This window comes from Simochromis diagramma, unplaced genomic scaffold (assembly GCF_900408965.1).
Source record: "Simochromis diagramma unplaced genomic scaffold, fSimDia1.1 OVJJ01000104.1, whole genome shotgun sequence".
NCBI lineage: Eukaryota > Metazoa > Chordata > Actinopteri > Cichliformes > Cichlidae > Simochromis > Simochromis diagramma.
Window position 1 is genome coordinate 1 of NW_024387051.1, and position 23642 is coordinate 23642.

The window sequence follows — 23642 nt, forward strand, 5'->3', positions numbered from 1 at the left end:
TGTCTTTGATCTAAGGAATGTGACCAGTGCTGATGATGGAACATACATGTGCCGTGTCTTCATGGAAGAAATACGCTCATGGAAACTCAGTATTATCAACCTGAGTGTTTCTCCAGGTGAGTCCAAGAAATGCAGTGTGTGTGTGATCAGAGATGAAGCTGCTTCCTGGTTAATGATGTTTGTTGTATGGATGAGCTAGTGGATGTCAGAGGTAGACAGATGTTTCTCCAGCTGTTGTCTTTGTGGCTGGTAGTCTAGAGTTGTAGAGCAGCATTGTTTGGTTAGAGCAGAAACAAAGACATTTATGAATCCGTCTCTTCTTCTCTTGCTCTCTAACTCGTCCAACTCGTCCGTAAACATGTGTGGGGAAACTCAATGTTAAAGCCTACATCTGGAGGGGGAGGGGAGGGGTGAAGCTGGTGGTTGTGAGTCTGTGAAAGTGAATCCTGCCGGTGCCATAGCTGGTGAAAACGTACTTAGTGCAGACACAAAACGTCCATCAGCTTCAAAGTGTGTCAGAAAAATGTCCACAAAATGACTGATGGATGAGAGAGGTCCCATTTTTGTTGTGCACAAATCCTTGAACAACACAAAAACTTAGAGCTGCTTTCAGTGCTGCCTGTTTTGTTACTGCACACATTTCTGATGGTCCTACAGTCCAACGTAGCAAACATCTCCTTGAAGCCTCTTCCTTAGAGACCAAAGGTTGGATTTTATTTTTGGGGGGTTTTTTTTGAGCGTCGTTCCAGACCATACTCCATACCAGTAGGTGGCGGTAATGCACCTTTCAATTGTTTGCCAACCACCAATATAACTGTAAGAAAGAAGAAGACCAAAGGTTGGATCAGAGCGAGCAGCTGAAAGGACACATCTATGAATGCAGAGACTTTCTCACAACCTCACACTTCGTCTGATCACATTTAGGCTACGTTCACACTGCAGGTCTTAATGCTCAATTCCGATTTTTTGATCAAATCCAATTTTTTTTGTCTGCTCGTTCACACTACAAATAAAATGCGACCGCAAACGCGCTCTAGTGTGAACGCTCAAAGCGGCCCACATGCGCAAAAGAAGATGTCACACACAACGCGCTCTGTTTAGACCCAGAGCAAACAATATTGTTTGACTGATGGCCCTTAATATAAAGACTTCCGACTTCACGTTTCCCAATTTTTGCTTTAAGTTATTTTGTTATCTACATAATAATGTAGATAACAAAATAATTATCCTTATTGCTGTTTTAGAGAGGAGCGGTGCTTCAAAGGAGTTGCAGATTTCTGTAAGAGTCTGCAGATTATGCAGTACAAATAAAATGTTAACGTTTCTCCAACATTGTCTTCCCAGGAGTTTCACCGGATGGCCAGGAAGCGTTCGCGATGTCTTCTCTGGAGCTGATAATTGGCGTCTGTCTTGTGTCAGTGACGTAAAAGACGGATTTAATGCAACATGACCATTCAAACAGCAGTCGCTTTCTGAAACATCGGATATGTATCGGATTCAGTACCACATACGAAAGTGACCCAGATCGGATTTGAAAGTATCGGATTTGTGCCGTTCACACTGTCATACCATGATCGGATATGGGTCGCACAGGGTCAAAAAAATCGGATTTGATGCGCTTTCGCCTGCAGTGTGAACGTAGCCTTAGACTCAGCTTTAAAGCCTACAGCTGGAGGCGTGACAAGTTCTACAGTTAAATGAAGGAAACATAAGAAGCCTCAATTAGGAGTGTTTAGTTTCAGTGAGCGGCTGAAAGTCAAACTGTTCTTACAGACTGTGTTTTTCAGTTTTTTAACCTTAAATTTACCAGTGGCCCATCAGCAGCTACATTTCATTACCACTCTTGACCATTACTCATTTACATTTAGTGCTAGAGACAAAATTCAAACAGTTCCACAAACACTAAAAAACAAGTTATAGAGCAGGGGTGGCCAACTCCAGGCCTCGAGAGCTGGTGTCCTGCAGGTTTTAGATGTGTTCGTGATCTATCACAGATGGTTCACCCTGGGTCAACACACCTGAATCAAATGATTAGTTCATTACCAGGCCTCTGGAGAACTTCAATAAATGCTGAAGACGTAATTTAGCCATTTAAATCAGCTGTGATAGATCACAGACACATCTAAAACCTACAGGACACCAGCTCTCGAGGCCTGGAGTTGGCCACCTCTGTTATAGAGGTAGCACAATGCATTCACATGATATTTTCTCATTTTAAACCCAAAATGACAAAATCTGTTCATGAATCTTGGCTGATGTATGTGTAATGAGTATTTATGATCCAAAGAAGATCATTCGCACAGTCAAGAAGATAAATTGAAGATGAATTCATCCAAGTCACCAGCCTCCAAAATCACTAGTTAGCAGCACCTCAGATTAGAGCCCAGATAAATACCACACAGAGATCCTGTCAAAGACACAACTCTACATCAACTGTTTAGAGGAGACTGAATCAAGCCTTTCTGGTCAAATAGCTGCTAAGAAACCACTGCCAAGGAAAAGCAACAAGCAGAAGAGATTTGTTTGGGCCGACAATCACAAGTTATGGACATTAGACCAGCAGAGATCTGTGCTTTTCTTGTTCAGTGTATACAAAAAGCTTTGTAGCTACAGAAAAGGCAGCATGCAGAGACTCACAGTGGCTTTGTGAACACACACGGACTAACACACAATTCAGACAGTGTTTGTCTCTTTATTATCATACATTGCTTTCAGGTTTTGGCACCAACATTCTACATCTATCTTAGATTTACAGCTGACTGCTGCTCTCCTGTCCTGATGTCACTAAAAAGGGAAAACTGTCATTAGCCTGATTTTCTCCACCTGCCCCATCACTCTTCTTGGCACTGCCCCTTGAGCCCGTCTTAAAAGGAGAGTTCTGCTTTCTCTCACATATAATTTTCACTTATTATCAGCACATGTTGTTGTTCTGTGAAAGCTAACATCTTGTAGTTTCCGACACTTTGCACGTTTAGCATCAAGCTAAATTTCAAACTCAGTGGGTCACTGGTGACCTGGTGGATGTTAAAAAATTAAAATGAATTAACTTTACAATAAACTCAAATGTGAAAGGCAAATATTTAAAGTAAATAATTCCTGTCATTATTGTAATATGATCCCTTAAACCTCTCTGCTGTTTTTTGTTTTGTTTTGTTTGTTTGTTTTCAGATCAGAGAAACATCAAAGCTGAGTCTGGGCAGATTGTCATTTTGCCATGTGGAGCTCCAAGCAACAGCAAGGTCAAATTCATATATTGGAGCAGAGCTGACCTGGAGCCAGAATATCTCCTTGTTTTCCGGGATGGGCAGGCTCTTCCAGATACCCAGCATCCATCTTTTAAGAACCGGGTAGATCTGCAGGACAGACAGATGAAGGGTGGAGATGTTTCTTTGATTCTGAACAATGTGAATACTGCTGATGATGGAACCTACCAATGTCATATCTTCATGGAGGAAACACGCTCATGGAAGCTCAGCATCGTCTACCTGAGTGTTCCTCTGAGTAAGTTCCTCTCTAACTCATCTATTAGTTGGTAGGATTTTCTATATCAGCCACTTCTTCTCTCTGATGGTGGTACAAGCTGTGCAGGGTCGGCCGTACCATGAGGGTTCCTCTTCTTTCTCTGGTTTCTGTCAGATCTTGTTATTGTTATTTAGCTGACTCCTGAGGACTTGCCTTACTCTCTGGAGGTATTTGATTTTTGCGCCTTTCCTAGCGGCATCTTTAAAGTTCCTATTTGTGTTTCAGAATCCCAGGTAGCTTTAGCTGTCCTAAGTATGTCCTAAGTAAGCACTCTTTCCTTCAAGTAGTGCAATTCCCTAAGTTCTGGCCACCTTCCCTTTTTTTTGATACATTCTGACAACACTTCTCCAGCCAAAGGACCTTACAATATCTTTCCTGTAGATTCAGTATTCATCACTCATCCAAGGCCATGGCAATCCTCCTGGCACCACTGCCTAAACGAAAACCGGTAGTGATCCCGTATCTGTCAGGACTATTGGAACAGTTGAGATGTATTTTTTCTAAACACCAGGTCTCTGTGGCTTTTAAACCCCAAAACATACTGCGCCAAAAATTGGTCCACCCCAAGGATCGGGTCCCCGACACAAACAGAGTAACATAGTGTACGCTGTTAAATGCCAGGAGGATTAAAAAGATTTATACATCGGGGAAACCAAACAACCTTTGGCGAAGCGGATTGCAGAACACAGAAGAGCAACCTCGTCAGGCCAGGACTCTGCAGTCTATTTATACCTAGAGGCCAGTGGACACTCTTTCAATGATGAGGATGTGCACATCCTGGACAGGGAGGAACGCTGGTTTGAGTGCGGAGTCAAAGAGGCCATTTACGTGAAAAGGGAAAGACCATCTCTGAATCGAGGAGGGGGCCTAAGGGTACATCTTTCGCCATCTTACAATGCTGTGATTGCAGCCATTCCCCAACTCTCTGTGAATGGTACTCATGGCCGTTGATCACTGGTCTTTGATCAGTGGTAATGAGAATTTACATAATTATGATGAAGGAACTGACCTCCCAGCCCATTGTTCCTTCAGTGGTTCTAGTTACTGTTTATAAGATTGGGGAAACCTGCAGTCAGCTGAGACTGAAGAAGTCACTTGGATGAGTGACGAAACGTTTCTCCCACTGAAAACGCTACGTCCAGATGAACCGAATCAACTTCTGGAGATTTACTTACCTGGATGATTGAGCATGCATCAAGACATTTTAATCTTTTCTTTATATGAACCAATCCTGTAACTCTACTCTAGGAAACGATCAAATATGATGCATGTCTGATTTTAGAGATTTGAACGTGCCCAATATATTTGTTTCCACTCCACCTACATAATTGTGGTTTATAAAATAAATATTATTTTCACAGCATATTAGAGAGTAGCTATTATGTTTGTAATATCCCATGATTTTGAAATAAAGACCAGTGGTCTCTCTGTGTTACATTCCTCTGCTTTTGTAGACGAAGTGAATAGAAGAAGTGATGTGCAATTTGACCTATAGCCTCTTTATTGCTTCCTCTTTCAGTTCATAAAGACGCCACAGCTGAGTCCGGACAGAGCATCACTCTGACATGTCAAGCTCCAAATAACAACATTGATGTTGTAGAATGGAGCAGAGCTGACCTGGACACAGAATATGTCCTTTTGTACCGGGATGAGCAGTTTGATACAGACAACCAGCATCCATCTTTTAAGAACCGTGTGGATCTGCATGACAGACAGATGAAGGATGGAGACGTGTCTTTGATTCTCAAGGATGTGACAAATAATGATGCTGGGACATACGAGTGTCGTATCTTTATGAGAGGAACAAACCACAAGGATAGTAAACCCATCAGTAGCGTCACACTGAGAGTTGATCCTCCAGGTGAGTGAGTAGAGTTGAGTGTGTGTGTGATCAGAGGTGAAATTGCTTCCTGGTTGTTGATGTTTGTTTCTAAAGATGTTGTTGATGAGACTTTGTAGAAAGCAGCTGGTCTGAGTAATGTGATGAGAGTTCATTAGATAATGACAATTGGTAAGTGATTTGTGATCCAATCCCAGGCTGCCTCCTGGCTGCATGCCAAATATCCTTGGGCAAGATACTAACCCCATGTTTGCCTACTGGTGGTGGTCAGAGGGCCCGTTGTGGCGCCAGTGTCCAGCAGCCTCGCCTCTGTCAGTGCGCCCCAGGGCAGCTGTGGCGACAATGTAGCTTGCCATCACCAGTGTGTGAATGTGTGTGTGAATGGTCGGATGACTGGATGTAGTGTAAAGCGCTTTGGGGTCCTTAGGGACTAAGTAAAGCGCTATACAAATGCAGGCCATTTACCATTATGGCACTTAAGGTTTTACAAAAGACTTTTCACACTTGTCATATAAACGATGGGCCACCAATGAGACACTTTATGAGATGACATGCTCTGGAAATGAAATACATGGTTAAAGAGGACATGTAGAGTAAATAATTCTGATCACAATTGTACTTCGACCTTTAACCTCTCTGCTCTGTGTTGTTTCCTTTTTCAGACCAGAAAACCATCACAGCTGAGCCTGGACAGGACGTCACTCTGACATGTCGAGCTCCAAACAACAACATCAAATTTGTACAGTGGAGCAGAACTGATCTGGAGACAGAATATGTCCTTGAGTACCGGGATGAGCACTTTCTTACAGACAACCAACATCCATCTTTTAAGAACCGGGTGGATCTTCTGGACAGAAGTATGAAGGATGGAGACGTGTCTTTGATTCTGAAGGATGTAACGACTGCTGATGATGGAACATACAAGTGTCGTGTGTTCATGGAAGAAACACGCTCATGGAAGCACAGCAGCATCAACCTGAGTGTTGTTGTTCCTCCAGGTGAGTGAGTAGAGTTGAGTGTGTGTGTGATCAGAGGTCACTATTGATGAGACTTTGTAGAAAGCAGCTGGTCTGAGTGATGTGATCAGAGTGCAGTAGATAATGTCTGACAGCAGTTTGAAGAGGAAATGGATTCTGTTCTGTTCTTCACTCATCACTTACCTGACAGCTGACACCTCACACCTATTTCTCACCTGCAGGTCAGACAGGAGGATCTGTTGGACTGATTGTCGGCCTGGTAGTTCCCGCTCTGCTTCTTTTTGCTGTTGTTGTTGGTGTTTTGATTTGCAGAAAACGTTAACAACAGAAACGGGATTTTGACCTGCATTTGAACTCACCTGCAGGTCCACAAGGAGGATCTGTTGGACTGCTTGTCGGTGTGTTAGTTTCTGCTGTGCTTCTTGTTGCTGGTGTTTTGATTTGAACAGAATGACAGTGTCGGGGCACATGCTAGCCTGCTGTTGTTTAGTGCATGGTTGAAATGTCTGAGTTTTTTTTTCCTGCTGCTGTAGTTGGTTTGTTGGTGTTTTGCTCTACAGAAAACATAAACTGTCTCAAGGTTCTAATGAGCGTGCCTCTTAATTCTTAACATCTGAACTGTGAGTCAGATGATCTGAGGACACATATAAATGAACTCTCCTGAACATCCAGCAGACGACTCTGATGATCATCATGTTCAGACTCAGACCAACAGTGTGTGTGTGCTGTCTGTCATTGACTCTGAACTACAGTTTATTCATCTTCAGGCTGTTCATGAGATAAAACTGTGCTACAAACATGAATGAATTTATGTATAATCTCAGAATCAATTATTGTTTTTGTATTTTAGCTTCAGAATCAGCACTTTACAATATAAATACTGACACTGACAATAATTCAAACCGTGTGTGATGGTGTGTAGATGAGGTCTGGTGAATTATATCAATCATATCATTGATCAGCTATAACTGAAATGCTCCCCGAATTTTGGAGTTTAAGGGTATAAAATTAATAGAGGACTTTAACATTAATATAAAATATTAACTTAATGTGACTTTTTCCTTCTGTCTTTAGCACACAAAAATGTTCTTTTATAGCAACCCCATCTTTTGTTGTGGTTAAGAGCCTACAAGTGATGTAAACATTTGCTTGCCATACAAAACTGGTAATTTAATCATATGTACCTTATTTTTAACTTCAAATTTCTCAATTACTAAAAGAAATACATGAATAGCTATTGTTTTGAATGTAATTTTCTCTGGAATATGTTATTAATGAAATCTATGTACACAGATTCACCAGAGCTCTCTGAGAAAAAGCTCTCTGAAGAAAGAAAAAAGGAGATTTTAAAAGGAACTTATGTTCATTTTTGGTGCTGTGTTTTTATTCTTGAACTCTGTTGTAGCAGCTTTGCATGATTCTCAGCTCAGATTAGTCAAATTAGAGGACACAAGTGTGACTAAAACAGGTGAAACTGCTTATGGCAGGGCAGACAGTTGCTATGGGAACATAAAGAAACACCTGGCGGAAAAACTGAAAACTGTATAAAGACACTAAAGTCGGCTGTTCTTCTGAGGACTCGGCCCACGTAGACCGCAAAGGCCTTGTCCTCAGAAGGTCGGGTAGGCCAAAAGTAAATGGCTGTGAAATTGGACAGTCTACCCTTTTGATTTGCATCACCGCTGTCTCGGTGGAGTTTATTAAACTCGGCCGTCTGCTCCTTGCTATCTAAAATATAACAGGACACTGGCGTAAATTCTCTAACACTTTTGTTTAATCAGTTTTCTGTTTGACGTTTATTCAGCTGTGTGAAAACCAAGGAGGAACCCACCTGGGGATTAAAAAAGTTTTTTTTTAATCTAATCTAATCTAATAATTTTAATCTCAGCCAAACCGATTTACTCACGAACAAATAAAACACTGAAAAAAGCCCAACAATAACATTTTGAGGTTTTCTAAGTGACTTATATATTACGTTTCAATATAATGTAGACAAAAATTAAAAATTAAAAGATAGTTACGGATCAGGACTCCCTGATCCGTACCGCGCATGTGCAGAGGTTCTCTTCTTCTGTTTGTTTAATGGCAGTTTACTCCCCAGGGTACGAGGATACCGCCACTTGCTGACCAATGAATGAACCCTATTGTACGCTGAACTAGCGTTATTACAAATGGTGTTTGTGTATGCGTTAAATTTGATTTAGTGATAGTCGAGTGTGTTTATGCTTGTCTGTGTGGAGAGGATTGATTGGAATAGTGATGATGATGTCCGCTATCACTGTCAATTGTCAGTAAACACTTCATCTGGCTGATGAATCTTAATGTGACATATTACCAAGTCAGTTTTATTAAGTCTGTAATTAGGTGCCGTTCGTCTTATTTTACGGCGCTGTTGTTCAATCGGGAGACGCTCTGTGTTGAGAAGAAAAGCATGAATTTGTTTGTATACGGATTATCCATTCTTTAAATGTCCCAGGCAGTCGAAAAGGAGGCAGAGCTGTTGAGAAATGCTAACTGGGCGCTAACCGTGTCATTCAAATATATTAATTGTCGCAATGTTAGCTAAGAGGAAGTGACGTAAGATTTGCGCATGCGTGGTACTGCTTGGGATTTTGGTACGGATCGGGGTAGTGAAAGTGAGTCCTGAGTGATTTGTTCGCGCTACGATTCAGCACAGGAAGGGAGGGGGTGAGTAGCTCAAATGTGCTGTTAGCATGTTAACAGAATGATGCTACTGAGAACCAAGGAGCTATTGTCTTGATGTGAGTGTCTACTCAGGATTTTTTCTTTCAGTTCAGAGCAGAAATGTTTCTGTTAAGATACTGGATGTTGTGTTTTTCTCCACAATTTTAATTATAAGCTAGATATATTTCTACTAATGAAATTAGTTTGCTAACAGCAACAGGGATGAGTCAGTGAGTTAGTTGGGCTTGTGAATCATGATTCACAAGTGAGTGAAGTAATTCTCGAGTATTGAATGATTCGTTCATGATTCGCACATCACTATTAGATAAGCCTTTTCAGACCTTACTTGAGGAAGACCTCAAATATTTCTTCAAAATTAATATTGGAAGCACCAAACATATAGAAACAGTGTGGGAAGCTTCTAAGGCATACATTCGGGGGACGCTAATAGCATATGCTTCTAAAAAGAAGAAAGAAAGTTTAAATAAAATCCAAATATTGAAAAAAGAAATCAAATATAAAGAACCTGCTTTCGGGGTTTACACAGAGCAATTATATAGGGATATATGTGGAATAAAATTTCAATTGAAGGAGATGTACAACAAAAAAGTTGCATATTCTATGCTTTGCCTGATTACTACATTTTATGAAGGTGGTGAAAAGACAGGTAAAGTATTAGCAAGACAGGTTAAGAAACAGGACTTCTTAAACTTCATTCCAGCTATTAAACATGAAAATAATTTGGTCACATCAATTAGAGAAATAAATAGGATCTTCATGAATTACTACAAAAGTTTATACACATCTACTGTTTCAGGAAATCAAACAGGTGAAGACCTTTTTCTGTCTAAACTGGACCTCCCCAAACTGCAACGGGATCAAATGGAATGGCTCGAGGGTCCGATTACTGAGGCAGAAATCAGAAAGGCAGTAACTTTGATGAAAACGGGGAAATCACCGGGTAATGATGGCCTACCAGCTGAGTATTATAAAATATTTATTGACATTCTTGCTCCAGTCCTACAAAAAGTATATAAAGAAGCTTTTGAAAATGGGCAGATCCCAGCTACATTTAATGAGGCACTGATATCACTAATACCAAAAAAAAAAAAGATAAAGACAATACAGATCCATCAAATTACAGACCAATAAGCCTATTGAATTTGGACTGCAAAATACTTAAAAAAGTTCTAGCCTTAAGGTTACAGCGGGTTCTGGGTGTCATCATACATCCAAATCAGACTGGATTTATGAAAACACGTTCTTCCTCAGATAACATTCGAAAGCTACTCCATTTGATGTGGCTGAGCCAGTCTAAAGATACTCCAGTAGCAGCTTTCTCCTTAGATGCGGAGAAGGCTTTTGACAAAGTTGAATGGAGCTTTCTTTTTTCAATCTTTGGGTTTGGTCCACACTTTCTAAACTGGGTTAAAGTCCTATACAAAGAACCAAAGGCGGCGGTAATATCAAATGGTATGGTTTCAACCTTCTTTAGTTTGTCACATGGAGCTCGTCAGGGCTGTTCTTTAAGCCGACTTTTGTTCTTAATTTTTATAGAAACATTGGCAGTGAGCAGCGATGGGCAGTAACGCGTTACTGTAATCCGATTACTTTTTTCAAGTAACGGAATTACTATTGCAAAAATGATAATTAGATTACCGTTACTTTCCCATAGGAACGCTGCGTTACTAAAACCGTGATTTTTTTTTTTGAGAAAATGTCTCACGTCAGTGACGTAAGCGAGTGCGACATTCATGACAACAGCTGTGTGCAGATCAACAATGGATAATATATCGAGTGTGGAGAGAGTATGAGCGTGCAGCGTTTAAAGCGTGGAAGTACTGACCTTATTTTGAGTTTGATTCCGTAAAAAGTGACAAAAACATTAGCGTCCGTTGTGCGTGGGAAGAAAACTTCTTTTTACAGTGAAAAAAACCCCTAAACTTCCAAGCAAGCACCGAGTGTGCTACCACGCATTGGGAAATTCACAGAGAAACTCATGGATTCTTCCACTGACCGCTGCAGCACACTGCACCAGAGCAAACCTCCGCCTAACCCACTCCTGCTTTACAGATGAAAATAGAGCAACCGCTAGTTTTTGACTTTATTTATTTTCTGCTGTGTTTTACTTGCATCTATTTGAAAGACTGAGTGTAAACAAAAAAAAAATGTGCTGGAATGTGCAGAAAATAGGTTTAAATATTAAACAAATTTCTTCCAGTCAGTGAATGTTGCATATAATAAAATTTTTGCTTGATGCATAAAGTTAAAAGATTGAAACAAATAAAACAGGTTTTAAAAAGAGACGTTTACATTTGATTACATTTTGTATGATGGATTATGCAGAAAAAGTAGAATTGGGCTGAAAGATCTATCGCTTTATCACCTATTCAGGTTGTAAATCGTGTTTTTAAAAAGTAACTAAGTAATTAATTACTTTTGAAAATAAGTAATCAGTAAAGTAACTTTTTTGGGGAAGTGATCAGTAATTAGTTACTGATTACTTTTTTCAAGTAACTTGACCAACACTGGCAGTGAGTATCAGATCAAACAAGGAGATTAAAGGCATCATAGGTGGACAGCAAGAACACAAACCCTGATGATATTCTTGCCATTATAACACACCCACTTTTATCAATGCCGCATTTAATGGACACCATAAAGGCATTCTCTGAGGTGTCAGGTTATACATTAACTGGGGAAAGTCTGAAATAATGCCACTATCCCCACTATGCTATGGAACGCCAGGACTGCCATAATGAATTACCGTAATTGTCGGGCTATAAGCCGCTACTTTTTGCACAAGCTTTGAACCCTGCGGCTTTTAGTCAGGTGCGGCTTTTCTATGGATTGTGCATGATTTTTGTCATATCGTAAGACTATTTGTTTTGTTTGTTCCGCTGTTGTACGGCACTACGTTGCCTGGCGGAAGGATCGGGGTTCAAGAGTGGTATGTTAGTCACATGTCCGTCCGCCAGGCAATGTAGTGCCGTATGAAGTAGCGCGAAAAACAATCTTCAAAGTAGCGCTACGCGTTCAGCGGGAGGCGTGGATGATGAGCGGCAATAAACTTGCGAAAAGCAAGTTATGCCCAACTCCACCGGTGGATTCTGACAGCGTGGAAAAGTGTGAAAACATCCACGATCACCAACGGATTTCGAAGGGCTGGACTGCTGCATGATGGAGAGGAGGACACCGCCACGGCCCTTCTGAGGGTGTTCGACTCTGACACTGACAACGAGGATTTCTTTGGTTTTGAAAGTGACAACGAAGGAAAGAAGCTGAGAGTGGATGACGAAGCCATCCTGAGCCTGTTCGTATCCGACACTGGAGAAGAGGACTTTGGTGGTTTTAGTGCGCAGGAAGAAGAGAAAGATGGTGGTGAATGACTGACTTTTCTTCTTGTTAAAGCCGTGTCACTGCACCTGAGACTAAAAGGTAGTCCGAATCTATTTTTCTGGTGTGCTGTAGGTTATTGTTATGTACTACATTTGTTACTCATTTATGAAGCACAGTACATGTTTCGTACTTGTAATTACCGCTACTTGTACATATACCTAAAAAGTTATGCAAATATGTACCCATAACTTGTTTTTCAAAATATTAATAAAAGGGGTGTGTCTCCAAAACAGCCATCTCTTTCCTGACAATTCGCTTTGTGCATATTCTCTTACATATGATAAGTCAACATTGAAACACCTGCGGCTTTTAGTCAGGTGCGGCTAATGTATGTACAAAACAGGATTTTCCCCTGAGTTTAGCTTGTGCGGCTAATATTCAGGTGCGCTTTGTAGTCCGGGAAATACGGTAATTAAATACACCATTAAATAATTAATTAAATGTGTCAATAATTAATTAAAATGTGAAATACATAAATAATTAATTAAATGTGTCAATGATTAATTAATTACATGTGTCGTGTCATAACTATTTATTTAATTAATTAATTCCAATTTTAATTAATTATTGCCACATTTAATTAATTATTTAATGGTGTATTTAATTAATTCATTATGGCAGTCCTGGCGTTGCAGCTGTTCCAGTCCCTTGATTAAGGAGCCAAGAGGTGGAAAAGGGGCGGAGCAAGCTTTAAAGGAAGACTACAAATTGGTTCATGCCATAACTCAAAACCATGGTGGGGAATTGGAGTTCATTATGTTTGGTTTAGTTAGGTTTTGTGTGTTTTACCCCTTCTCCTGTTTTTGTGGGCTGATCAGCCACTATTTAAGTTTCCCCTTTGTCTCATTAAGTTAGGTCAGTTTGTTTGAGTTATCAGTAGTGTTGTCAACTTTGAGTAGAGTTTTGTTATTTTGACCTCTTTTATGGGCCCAAGATTTTGATTCTTTTTGCATGAGTTAACCAATTATGTTTTTTGGGTTAAATAAAAAAATAATTTTTTTGGACTTTAACCTGTGCCTAAGTTTCCTGAGTTTTTGATGTGATGTTGGGTGTTCCCCACCAGGGATGATAGAATGGCAGCAAGATGTTTAGAGATGTTGTAAGTGGCTGAGTTTATGCTGTTAACAATGGGTCTGAGTGGGACCCCTTCTTTGTGAATCTTAGGAAGTCCGTAAATACGGGGTATGGCATCCCCTGGGTATATGTTGTCATTTTCAAGTTCTTGAAGGCACGTGAGTTTCTCTTTGTAGCTGCTTGTGGGGACTTGTTTTAAGGCTTCATAGGTATTGTTGTCACCGAGAATTGTGGTAATCTTTGTGTCGTAATCCATTGTGTTTAGAACAACAGTGCACCATCCTTTGTTTTAATCACTTAAAGTGGAAAACACATTTCTGTGTGTTTATTGTTATAGTTTTTTAAAAATCTGATCACTTGTATCTTTACACAGTGAAAAAATGAGTGCCCAACCACTGTTTAGAATAGTAAGGAGAACAGAAGAACCACAGACTCAGAGGAAGAGGGCGGGCTTTACTTGGTGTCAGTGAGAGAAATGATAAAAGCTCAAATGAGTGAGAAGGACGATGAAGGAAACATCTGTGCTGTGTCTGCTCTGTAAGTAGAATCTCTGTGTTTGTTTGAATTCTTGTACTTTGACTGTCTGCTCTCCTGATAACTGATGATGGAGGAGAGGACATGAAAAACAAATCAGGCTGAATTCAAGTTCAAACACCACGAGGACCAACTGCAGGTCTGAACTGACTCTTTATCTTTGCTCAGGAGTCGAGGAAACACAGCAGGCAGTGAAAAGATCAAATCATCATTTGCACATGATCACAATGATCAATTTAAGTGCTGCTTTTGGCATAAAAACCTGAAACTGAGATAGAGAAGAATCATAAATTCAGATTGTGTGAATAAAATAAATAATAAAAATAAAAATAATTCTATCAGATTTTTTTTTCTTTTTTGTTTTTTAATGAGCACATATATCAAAGAGAGAGACCCATTTGTGTGTTTGTCAGCTGTTTGTGTGGAGTTGTTCTTTATGTTCACCTCAAATCAACCTGAGTGTCATTTCTCTTTAGTTCTGATCTCACTGCTGAGCTGCACAACAAACCAAGGTCAGTAACCTTCTTCTGTCACAGTTTAAACCTGATAAACACTCACCAGATTGTTAATTTAAAAAAGTAACATATTATAAATTGCTCATAATTACTTACACTACTTGCTACATTATTTTATCATTACTCTGTAAAATGATCTGAAGCACATCACAAGCATCATCAGTACCATAACAATAAGAACCCTCAGGTCACAGTCCCACACACCAACACAAATTCTTATCCTAATGAGGACACACATACAATCTGTCATTTACTATTTACATATGAACACAATGTTGTCATCTGTCTTACCTGTCACAATCAGGCTCTGGCTTGCTGGACTAGATTCTACATACACTCGGCTTTATCATTACTCTGGGTTCTTGGCTAGATTAGCATTAGCATGCTGTCTCTGCATATGTTTGCAACAAGCCAAAGTTCTGCTGGAAAGTTTTCTGTCCTGGACATAGATTACACTTAATCATTTTACTATGGTCATTTTGTGCAATAAAATCAAAGTAATGTAAATGGCCTATATTTGTATAGTGCTTTACTTAGTCCCTAAGGACCCCAAAGCACTTTACACTATATTCAGTCATTCACACATTGGTGATGGCAAGCTACATTGTCGCCACAACTGCCGTGGGGCGCACTGACAGAGACGAGGCTGCCGGACACTGGCGCCACCAGGCCCTCTGACCACCACCAGTAAGCAAGGGGTGAAGTGTCTTGCCCAAGGGCACAACGACCGAGACTGTCTGAGCCGGGGCTCAAACTGGCAACCTTCCGATTACAAGACAAACTGCCATGTCCATATCTCCACTCAGAAACTGTAGGATACTGCACCATTTTGCTTTTCCCACACACCAACTGAAATCAGCTCATTGGAGTGTGAATGCACATGTTGATCTTTTGTTAGTTTTTCTTTTTATCAGCCAGGTGTGCAGATAAGTGAAGAAACTTTGTAACGCAAGTAACGCCATCACTGTAACTGTAATGTAATTACTGAATTTGGGTGGGGGCAAACTCTGATTGAGGCTGGTTGGTGAGGAAGTCTTCAATCTAGGAGCAGGTTGCAGGGATCTAATGGTGGTCCAGGTTGGTGGTAAGGATTTCTGGGATTATGGTGTTGAATGCTGAGCTGTAGTCGACCAAGAGCATCCTTACAAAGCTCTTCCTGTTCCCTAAATAGCTTAGCGCTGTGTAAAGGGTGGTGGTGATGGCACCTTCTATGGACCTACCGTATTTTCACGACCATAAGACGCACTGTACTAAAAGGCGCAGTCTCAGTTATGTGTGCCATTACTGTATTTAACACACACATAAGGCGCACTGGATTATAGGGCGCATACAAGTACCGTATGCGTATTTAAAAATAAAGCGGGAGCAAACCTGAGTTCGGTACCTTACTCACATTTCTATTACCGGTAATCGTCATCATCAACAACACACAAGCATACAAGTGTGCGCATTTAAAAATAAAGCAGGAGCAAAACAAAGTTTGGTACTCACATTTTTATTACCAGTAATCGTCATCATCAACAACACACAAGCATACAAGTGTGCGTATTTAAAAATAAAGCAGGAGCAAAACAAAGTTTGGTACTCACATTTTTATCATCAATCAAACCCATCGAAGTCCTCATCCTCTGTGTCTGAATTGAACAGCTGCGCTAAATCTCCATCAAACATGCCAGGTTCACTTTCTTCACTGTCAGAGTCACTTTCCGTGCCGTGCGGCTCCTCGGAAATGATGCCGGCTTTTGCGAAAGCTCGAACAACAGTGCCAGCAGACATGTTAGCCCAAGCATCTACAATCCATTGGCAAATTGTGGCGTAACTCGCCTGGCGCTGCCTTCCACTCTTGGTGAAACTGGTCTCCATCGGTCATCCATCGCTCCCAGGCCGCTCGCAGCCTTACTTTGAACGGGCGGTTCACACCGATGTCCAGCGGTTGGAGTTCCTTTGTCAGGCCTCCCGGAATGACAGCAAGCTCACAGTTCATTTGTTTCACTAGTTTTTTCACATCGGCTGTGAGATGGGCACGCATAGGGTCACAGATTAAGAGCGATGGTGATGCGTGGAAAAAACCACCTGGTCTCCTTACATACACCTCCCTCAGCCACTCTTTCATCATTTCCTCATCCATCCAGCCCTTTTCATTTGCCTTAATGATGATTCCTGCTGGAAACTTCTCTTTAGGCAAAGTCTTTCGCTTAAAAATCACCATAGGCGGCAGTTTCTGTCCATTAGCATGGCAGCCAAGCACAACAGTAAAAGAAGACTTTTCATACCCCGTTGTGCGTATCGCTACCGTGCTGGTCCCCTTCTTCTCCACAGTGTGACTCACCGGGATGTCAAAAGTGAGCGGGACCTCGTCCATGTTTGTGATGTGGCTGGGCTGGATGTTTTTGTCGCCAATGTGTTTGCTGCAGTAGGAGCGGAAGATGGCCAGCTTTTCCTTATAATCCGCTGGAAGTTGCTGCGCTACCGTAGTCCTGGTCCGGATGGAAAAATGGCACCGTTTCATAAAACGAAAGCACCAAGACGGACCTCCTTGGAAATGTTCAATGTTCATCTCTTCAGCTAGTGAAACTGCTTTTAGCTGAATGGTGACCATTGAAACGCTTCTCCCGCTCGTTCTTTGCTCGATGATCCACCGCTCGAGTCTTTCCTCCAACTCGGGCCACCTCGCCTTATGTCCGCGGAAACTCAGCTGCGTTTTCTTGACCTGCCGGAGCTTGTTTTCTAGCTTCCTCCATTTGCAAACCATCGATTCGTTAATCTTAAATTCTCTCGCGGCTGCTCGATTTCCATGTTCCTCCGCATAGCTGATGGCCTTCAGTTTAAACTGTGCTTCATAAGCGTGTCTCTTTGCCATTTTCAGGGTTGTTAAAACAACGATGTTCCACATAATGCACATACCTGTCCTTTTAGACAGGTATGTGCGATTGTCCGGTATATACGATCAACGCCCACACTTCACCCTTTAGCGTTCTCATGGTGTTCTCTACTACGTCCTCCTTACAACACACAGGGCGCACTGCGCTATAGGGCGCGCTGTACTTTTTGAAGAAAATCTAAGACTTTTAAGTGCGCCTTATGGTCGTGAAAATACGGTATTTCTACTGCAAAATGGTGGGGATTGAGACAGTCTCTGATTTGCTGAGACACATTCACTGGAAACTAGTCCTGTCAATAGATTAAGGCTCCTTACACCAGTGTTTTTGAGAATTAATTTGATTTGAATCTTTATTTTAAACGTGTTTAAAAATGGTACAGCAACTGAAAAATTAAAAAAAAGCACCACAACTACAAAAAAAGAAAAACTTTCATGTTTAAAAAGGAGCAGGAAGAAGCATAAACTTACTTAATCTCCCACTCCCTTTCCACCACCTAGTAATCTGTAAACTACACCTTTTTTTCCCTGTTTATGTCCTGACCATCAGAAATGCCTCATTACAATTATATTATATGTTACATGTATACATTTATACATGTCACATGTATTGCACACACACACATGTATGTATATATATATATATATGTATATATATATATATGTATGTATATATATATATATATATATATATATATATATGTATATGTATATATATATATATATATATATATATATATATATATTAGGGGTGCAACGATACACAAGATTCACGGTTCGGTTCGGTTCGATACTTTGGTGTCACGGTTCGATATTTTTTCGATACAAAAAAAATGTTCATGCCTTTTTAATTTGTCATTTATTAAAATTATAAATATATATTTTAACTCAAAGGTACAGTTTTTAAGTTTAACCCTAACCCTTGTGCGTGTTTTTTATTTTGACAGCGAATGCGCACCTGCGGACCACTTATGTGCAGCCCTGGTTATTTAGCTCATCATATTGCAGCCACAGAAATTATTTTGTCCATGAAACCATAAAGCTGCACTTTCTTTTTGCCTTATAGTCTGATTTGTCATAACTTCTCCGTTTTGTGGCAAGCTTTTCTTTGGCTGTCACTTCTTCACCCTGACCTGTCTTATTTGGCTCAGCAGAACTAAAATATATATGCTGCTGGTTTTACACACGCACTCACATAAGCTCAGCGATTCTCTGCGCGATCAACCTCTCACATGTTTAAGCTTGCTGCGGGAGATTTCACTTGTCATGTTTGCATAGTAAGCTAACGATTAATAAGACGATGTCAGAGGAATTGGTGCACAAATTATCATCACTCACAGATCAGTGCTGTCGCTCTCTATACACAGTTCGCACGATTGCAAAGTGAAAGCAAAAAACAAGTGCAAATTCAAACGCGATTTCAATATGTCACATATTGACAGTGGCTCACCGATGCCAATGACATAATTACCCAGCTACATTTCTGAAAGAATGCAAAAGCATTGACATATATTTTTCCTTCCTACAATAGCCCGACGGGCAGGGAAGAGATAGATTTTGGTAGCCCGACTGAAAAAATCGCTAGCCCCAGGACGTCAGGCTAGCGATATTGCAAGCCCTGTATCTGATTGAGGAATCACTCATCTTTGGAAAAGAGAGTTTATTACAGAGAAATGTCTCTTTCCAAAATAAAAGCTATACTATCCGCTTCTTCTGGGCTATATTCTCAGCAGCATAAGGAGAATCATGTGCTAACAGCTGTCTAAATGACTCGGCTAAAGTTAGTAGCATGCTTGCTGTTTTTGTCTTTGCACTAGGATGATGTCGGCGTAAATGTGCAGTCATATTCGTTGTGTTCCCACTAGTGCTTTCAGGTTAATCTCGTTGAAATGACCTTAACGCCACAACACGGCAAATCTCCGTTAACGAGCTACCGCCGATCGCCCGTGCATGGGGCTAGACGGCCAACACGTTAACGAGCTAACTGCGCTAACACACTAGTTCCCACTAGTAATTGAGCATTGCATGGCACATCCAACATACTGTTTTACTTTAGTCCATGACTTGCTTACCTTCAGGGTCATACGTCACATGAAAACCAAAATAATTCCAAACGCCAGATCTGAATGAGGGTGGGGGAGGTCCATGTTGCAAAGAGAGCTTAACTTCTGTCTTGCTAGCTTGCCCTGCGCTCTTCCTTCTGACTATGCTGTCTGTGTTGAGCGCTCAGTGGATCTGCGCTCGACAGTGCAGCCTAGGCGGAGTAGTCGAACGCAGATTCACTGAGCGCTCAACACAGACAGCATCGTCAGAAGGAAAGTTGATAAAATAAATTACAAATGTTGTATTGTTCGATACATATGCGTACCGAACCGAAAGCTCTGTATCGAACGGTTCAATATCGATACGAATATCGTTGCACCCCTAATATATATATATATATATATATATATACCATCAAATGTGGGATCTACCAAGGAGATGCCCTGTCCCCACTGCTGGTCTGCAGTCTAGAATAACCCACCAGTTTCACTGGTGCGGCTAACATTTCTTCTTAGGTGCACCCAAATATTTCAACCGCATCGATTAACACTGCAGTTTTACATGTGTACTTTTTTTTGGGTGGGGGATTTGCTTTCCATACAGACAGTGTTGATTTGTAAATGATTAACTAACAATCTTGTCAACACAAATTTCTTTATTTTTTGAGCACAGTTCTATAACAAAGGTAAGTTACTGAAAAAAAGTGTGCTTAAAGTGAATTGGACTTCAGCCAAGTGGAAGCTAAATTGGCTAGTCATTCATATGTAAATTAGGTTGTTACCTGAGAATTCTGGAGGGGAGTGGATGTGTGTGAATGACATTGCAAATGTACTTGGATTTTAGGTCGCAAGCCACCCAAAACTTGATCCCAAACTTGTCAGGTTTACTTGCAATATACTGCAGGAAACAGCACCGAGTCTTTGATGGGAAAAGCTGTTCATCAACGGTGATATGTAGACCAGGGTTGTAGCACGTGATGCAGTTGGTGACAAATGATCCCCACACACTGGAAATGCAGACTACAGATACCATGGCAGTGCCAGGATTGTGAGTGATTGCTGAAAATGTTGAAATGTACTCACTCACTTTTTATTATTATTTGTAAATATGTGTACAAATGGTTGTTTTTTTGTACTGTTTTTATCAATAAATCTCAGCAACAAAGGACATACACCCATGTCTGTTGATTTCTCCCTAAGATGGCAAACTGAAACACTCCAAGTTGGTGACTTTTGGAGATTTATTTCCCTGGATGATTGAGAATGCATCAAGACGAACACAAAAGGAAGTTCACAGCTTTTAGCAGCTCCCCCACCCCCTCATTCACACACCCCCACTCCCCTCCAGAATTCCCAGATAACAATCTAATTTACATATGAATGACTAGCCAATTTAGCTTCCACTTGGCTGAAGCTAAAGCTTAGCTAAAAGCCTACCAGCCATTTGGCTGGAAAGCGGGTTTTTAAAGGTAGAAAAGTAGAAGCCTGGCCGGCTGGTGTTAACTGTGTTTTTCAGCTTCTCGAACATTCGACTCATTGTTAAAATTGCATGTAAAACCACAGCAGCTACTTCCTGTTGCTGAGTCCACTTAGTCTGAACCAGGTAAGACTTCTCACCACAGTGTGTTCTGGTTTGGCTAATGATAGTGTTCAAGACATGAGAACTTGTTTGCTTTGTGTTCTGTGGTGCAGTGTGCAAGTTTGTATTAATAGCAAACAGCATCTTTGTGGTGCTCCACATTTGTTTTTCACAGAATGAGCCCTCAGTTATTTCTACTCATTATGAGTTTCACAACAGATATATGTTAAGATATGAAACCTAAAAAATTCTGCACATTACAAAACATGTTACTTAATTTCTTCATCAACTTCACATCTGTCGTGTAATAATATAACAGTACTGTTGCTGTAGCTTTGGTAATTTTATATGCTTTATATTGCAGAGACTGATACAACTGTGGTCTACCTGGCAGTGAGCGCTGACAACATCAGTTATGGACAAACAACCATCAGAACAAGGAGGCACAGGTACAGCTGGGCTGCTTGCCCTTTTTTACAGCCATCATGCTAAACTAAGCTAAGCTAACCACATCATGACTCAAGCTCAAAGCTCACGAGTTGTGAAGAATATCAAGTTTCTCATCTCTCTGTTACAGAAAAGCTGACAACTGAGGAGCTCCAGCAAAGCGCAGACGAAAAGCACAAAGTTTACTTTGAACTTTGAGTCATACAGATCTACTCTAGTAATGTCCAATAGTAAAAATCCAGAGCTGGAAGTGAACACAAAACACAAGCTTCACAATCTAATATATCAGGTTCAACCAAAAAATCCTGCACAGTGAAAACAAGTTATAGTGCATCAATTTTCAGTGGGTAGTGCTGTTTCTGACAAGAACAGGAAATGGGGCAACATGTAACTGTGACTCTCATTATAACCTTACAGGTGTACCAGCCAAGCCAAAGTTGATATGAAGCCTACAGTAGTGCAGGGTCTATTTTTGACTGAAGCTATGAGAAACAGCAGTGTCTCTCTTACTTGAAACTCTAAAACTGTGCACAACAGCTCACCTAAAAAGTAAGATGCCTGCGATTGAAAGAAAAAGACAGAGCAGTGTTCCTGTTCCCTGAATTAAAACATTATCTGCTGTGAGAGATGGACCGATCCGATAGTATTGGTATTGGTCCGATATTGACCTAAATTACTGGATCGGATATCGGAGAGAAATAAAAAATGTACTCCGATCCATTAAGTATCACAAAAGCACCTCACAAAACTTGTGATATGGCGTAACCCTGCTCATGAACTTAGCACGTCGGAGCAGTATGTGTCACGTGATAGAGCGGCTGTGGTGTGCTTCTGTTTCTAAAGATCTGTCGGTCTTCAGACTGAAAGCACTTGGAGCATTACAAGTACCTGGGGATCCCACAGGCAAATGGGAACCATGAAGAGGCCGCTAGGAAAGCTGCAACCACCAAGTAACTGCAGAGGGTCAGGCAAGTCCTGAGTCAGCTGAACGGTAAGAACAAGATCTGGGCTATCAGCACCTACGCCCTGCCCATGATCAGGTACCCTGCTGGGGTAATAGGCTGGCCAAAGGAGGAGAAGCCACTGACATCAAGAAAGGAAGCTCTTTACAGTGCATGGAGGGTTTCACCCCAAGTCCAGCACCCTGAGGCTGTATGGTAAGAGAAGTGAAGGAGGCCGTGGACTAGTGAGAGTCAGCACCACAGTCCAGGATGAGGCAAAAAACATCCATTAATAAATCAGGAAGATGACCATGTGCTCAGTCAATACCTCAGGCAGCAGAAACCCAAGAAAGAGAAAGAAAAAGAGGGACCATCCTGAAAGGGCAGGCCACTGCATGGTATGTACCACAGCCAGATAGAGGAGGTGGCTGATACCCAGGAAGCTGGACAAAGCTGGACTGAAAGACAGCACAAAGGAACTAATCATTGCAGCACAGGAACGAACTCTGAGCACAAGATCTATAGAGGCTGGGGTCTACCACACCAGGCAAGACCCCAGGTGCAGACTATGTAAAAATACCCCTGAGATAATCCAGCACATAACAGCAGAGTGCAAGATGCTAGCAGGCAGGGCATACATAGAATGCTACAACCAAGTGTATACAGAAACATCTGTGCCAAGTATCGCCTGGAAGTCCTGAAGTCAAAATAGGAGACACCCCCAACTGTGGTGGAGAATGACCGAGCTAACATGCTGTTAAACTTCCAGATACAGACGGACAAAATGGTGATGGCTAAACAATTGGACATAGTGATGGTAGAGAAACAGAAGACAATGGCCGTGGTGATAGATGTAGCGGTTCCGAACAACAGCAACATCAGGAAGAAGGAACATGAGATGCTCAAGAAATACCAAGGGCTTAGAGAAGAGCTTGAGAAGATGTGGAGGGTGAAGGTAATCAGAACACTAGGTGTGGTGACTCCCAAGCTAGCCGAGTGGCTCCAGCAGATCCCAGGAACAACATCAGAGATCTCTGTCCAGAAGAGCGCAGTGGTAGGAACAGCTAAGATACTGCGCAGGACCCTCAAGCTCTATGGCCTCTGGTAGAGGACCCGAGCTTGGAGCATAGATGCGGCATGCCATCACATAAACAGTACCATCTATGTTAGGCCTGGCCCATATATCTGGATGACATACCACTTATCATG

The 23642-nt window shown here is 41.2% G+C and overlaps 1 protein-coding gene and 1 long non-coding RNA gene across 2 annotated transcripts; both read left to right on the forward strand.

Annotated features, from left to right (window-relative positions):
- The first annotated feature begins 6 nt into the window (after positions 1-6).
- Positions 7-7496, forward strand: LOC120741887 (CD226 antigen-like). The gene is made up of 5 exons (XM_040044986.1): positions 7-116; positions 3169-3501; positions 5042-5383; positions 6025-6360; positions 6561-7496. The coding sequence occupies exons 1-5, from the start codon at positions 47-49 to the stop codon at positions 6659-6661; spliced, it is 1182 nt and encodes a 393-aa protein (XP_039900920.1). The 5' UTR covers positions 7-46; the 3' UTR covers positions 6662-7496.
- Positions 7497-21407: 13911 nt separating this feature from the next.
- Positions 21408-22222, forward strand: LOC120741888. The gene is made up of 2 exons (XR_005697712.1): positions 21408-21494; positions 21623-22222. It is a non-coding gene; the product is annotated as an uncharacterized LOC120741888 (long non-coding RNA).
- The last annotated feature ends 1420 nt before the right edge of the window (positions 22223-23642 follow it).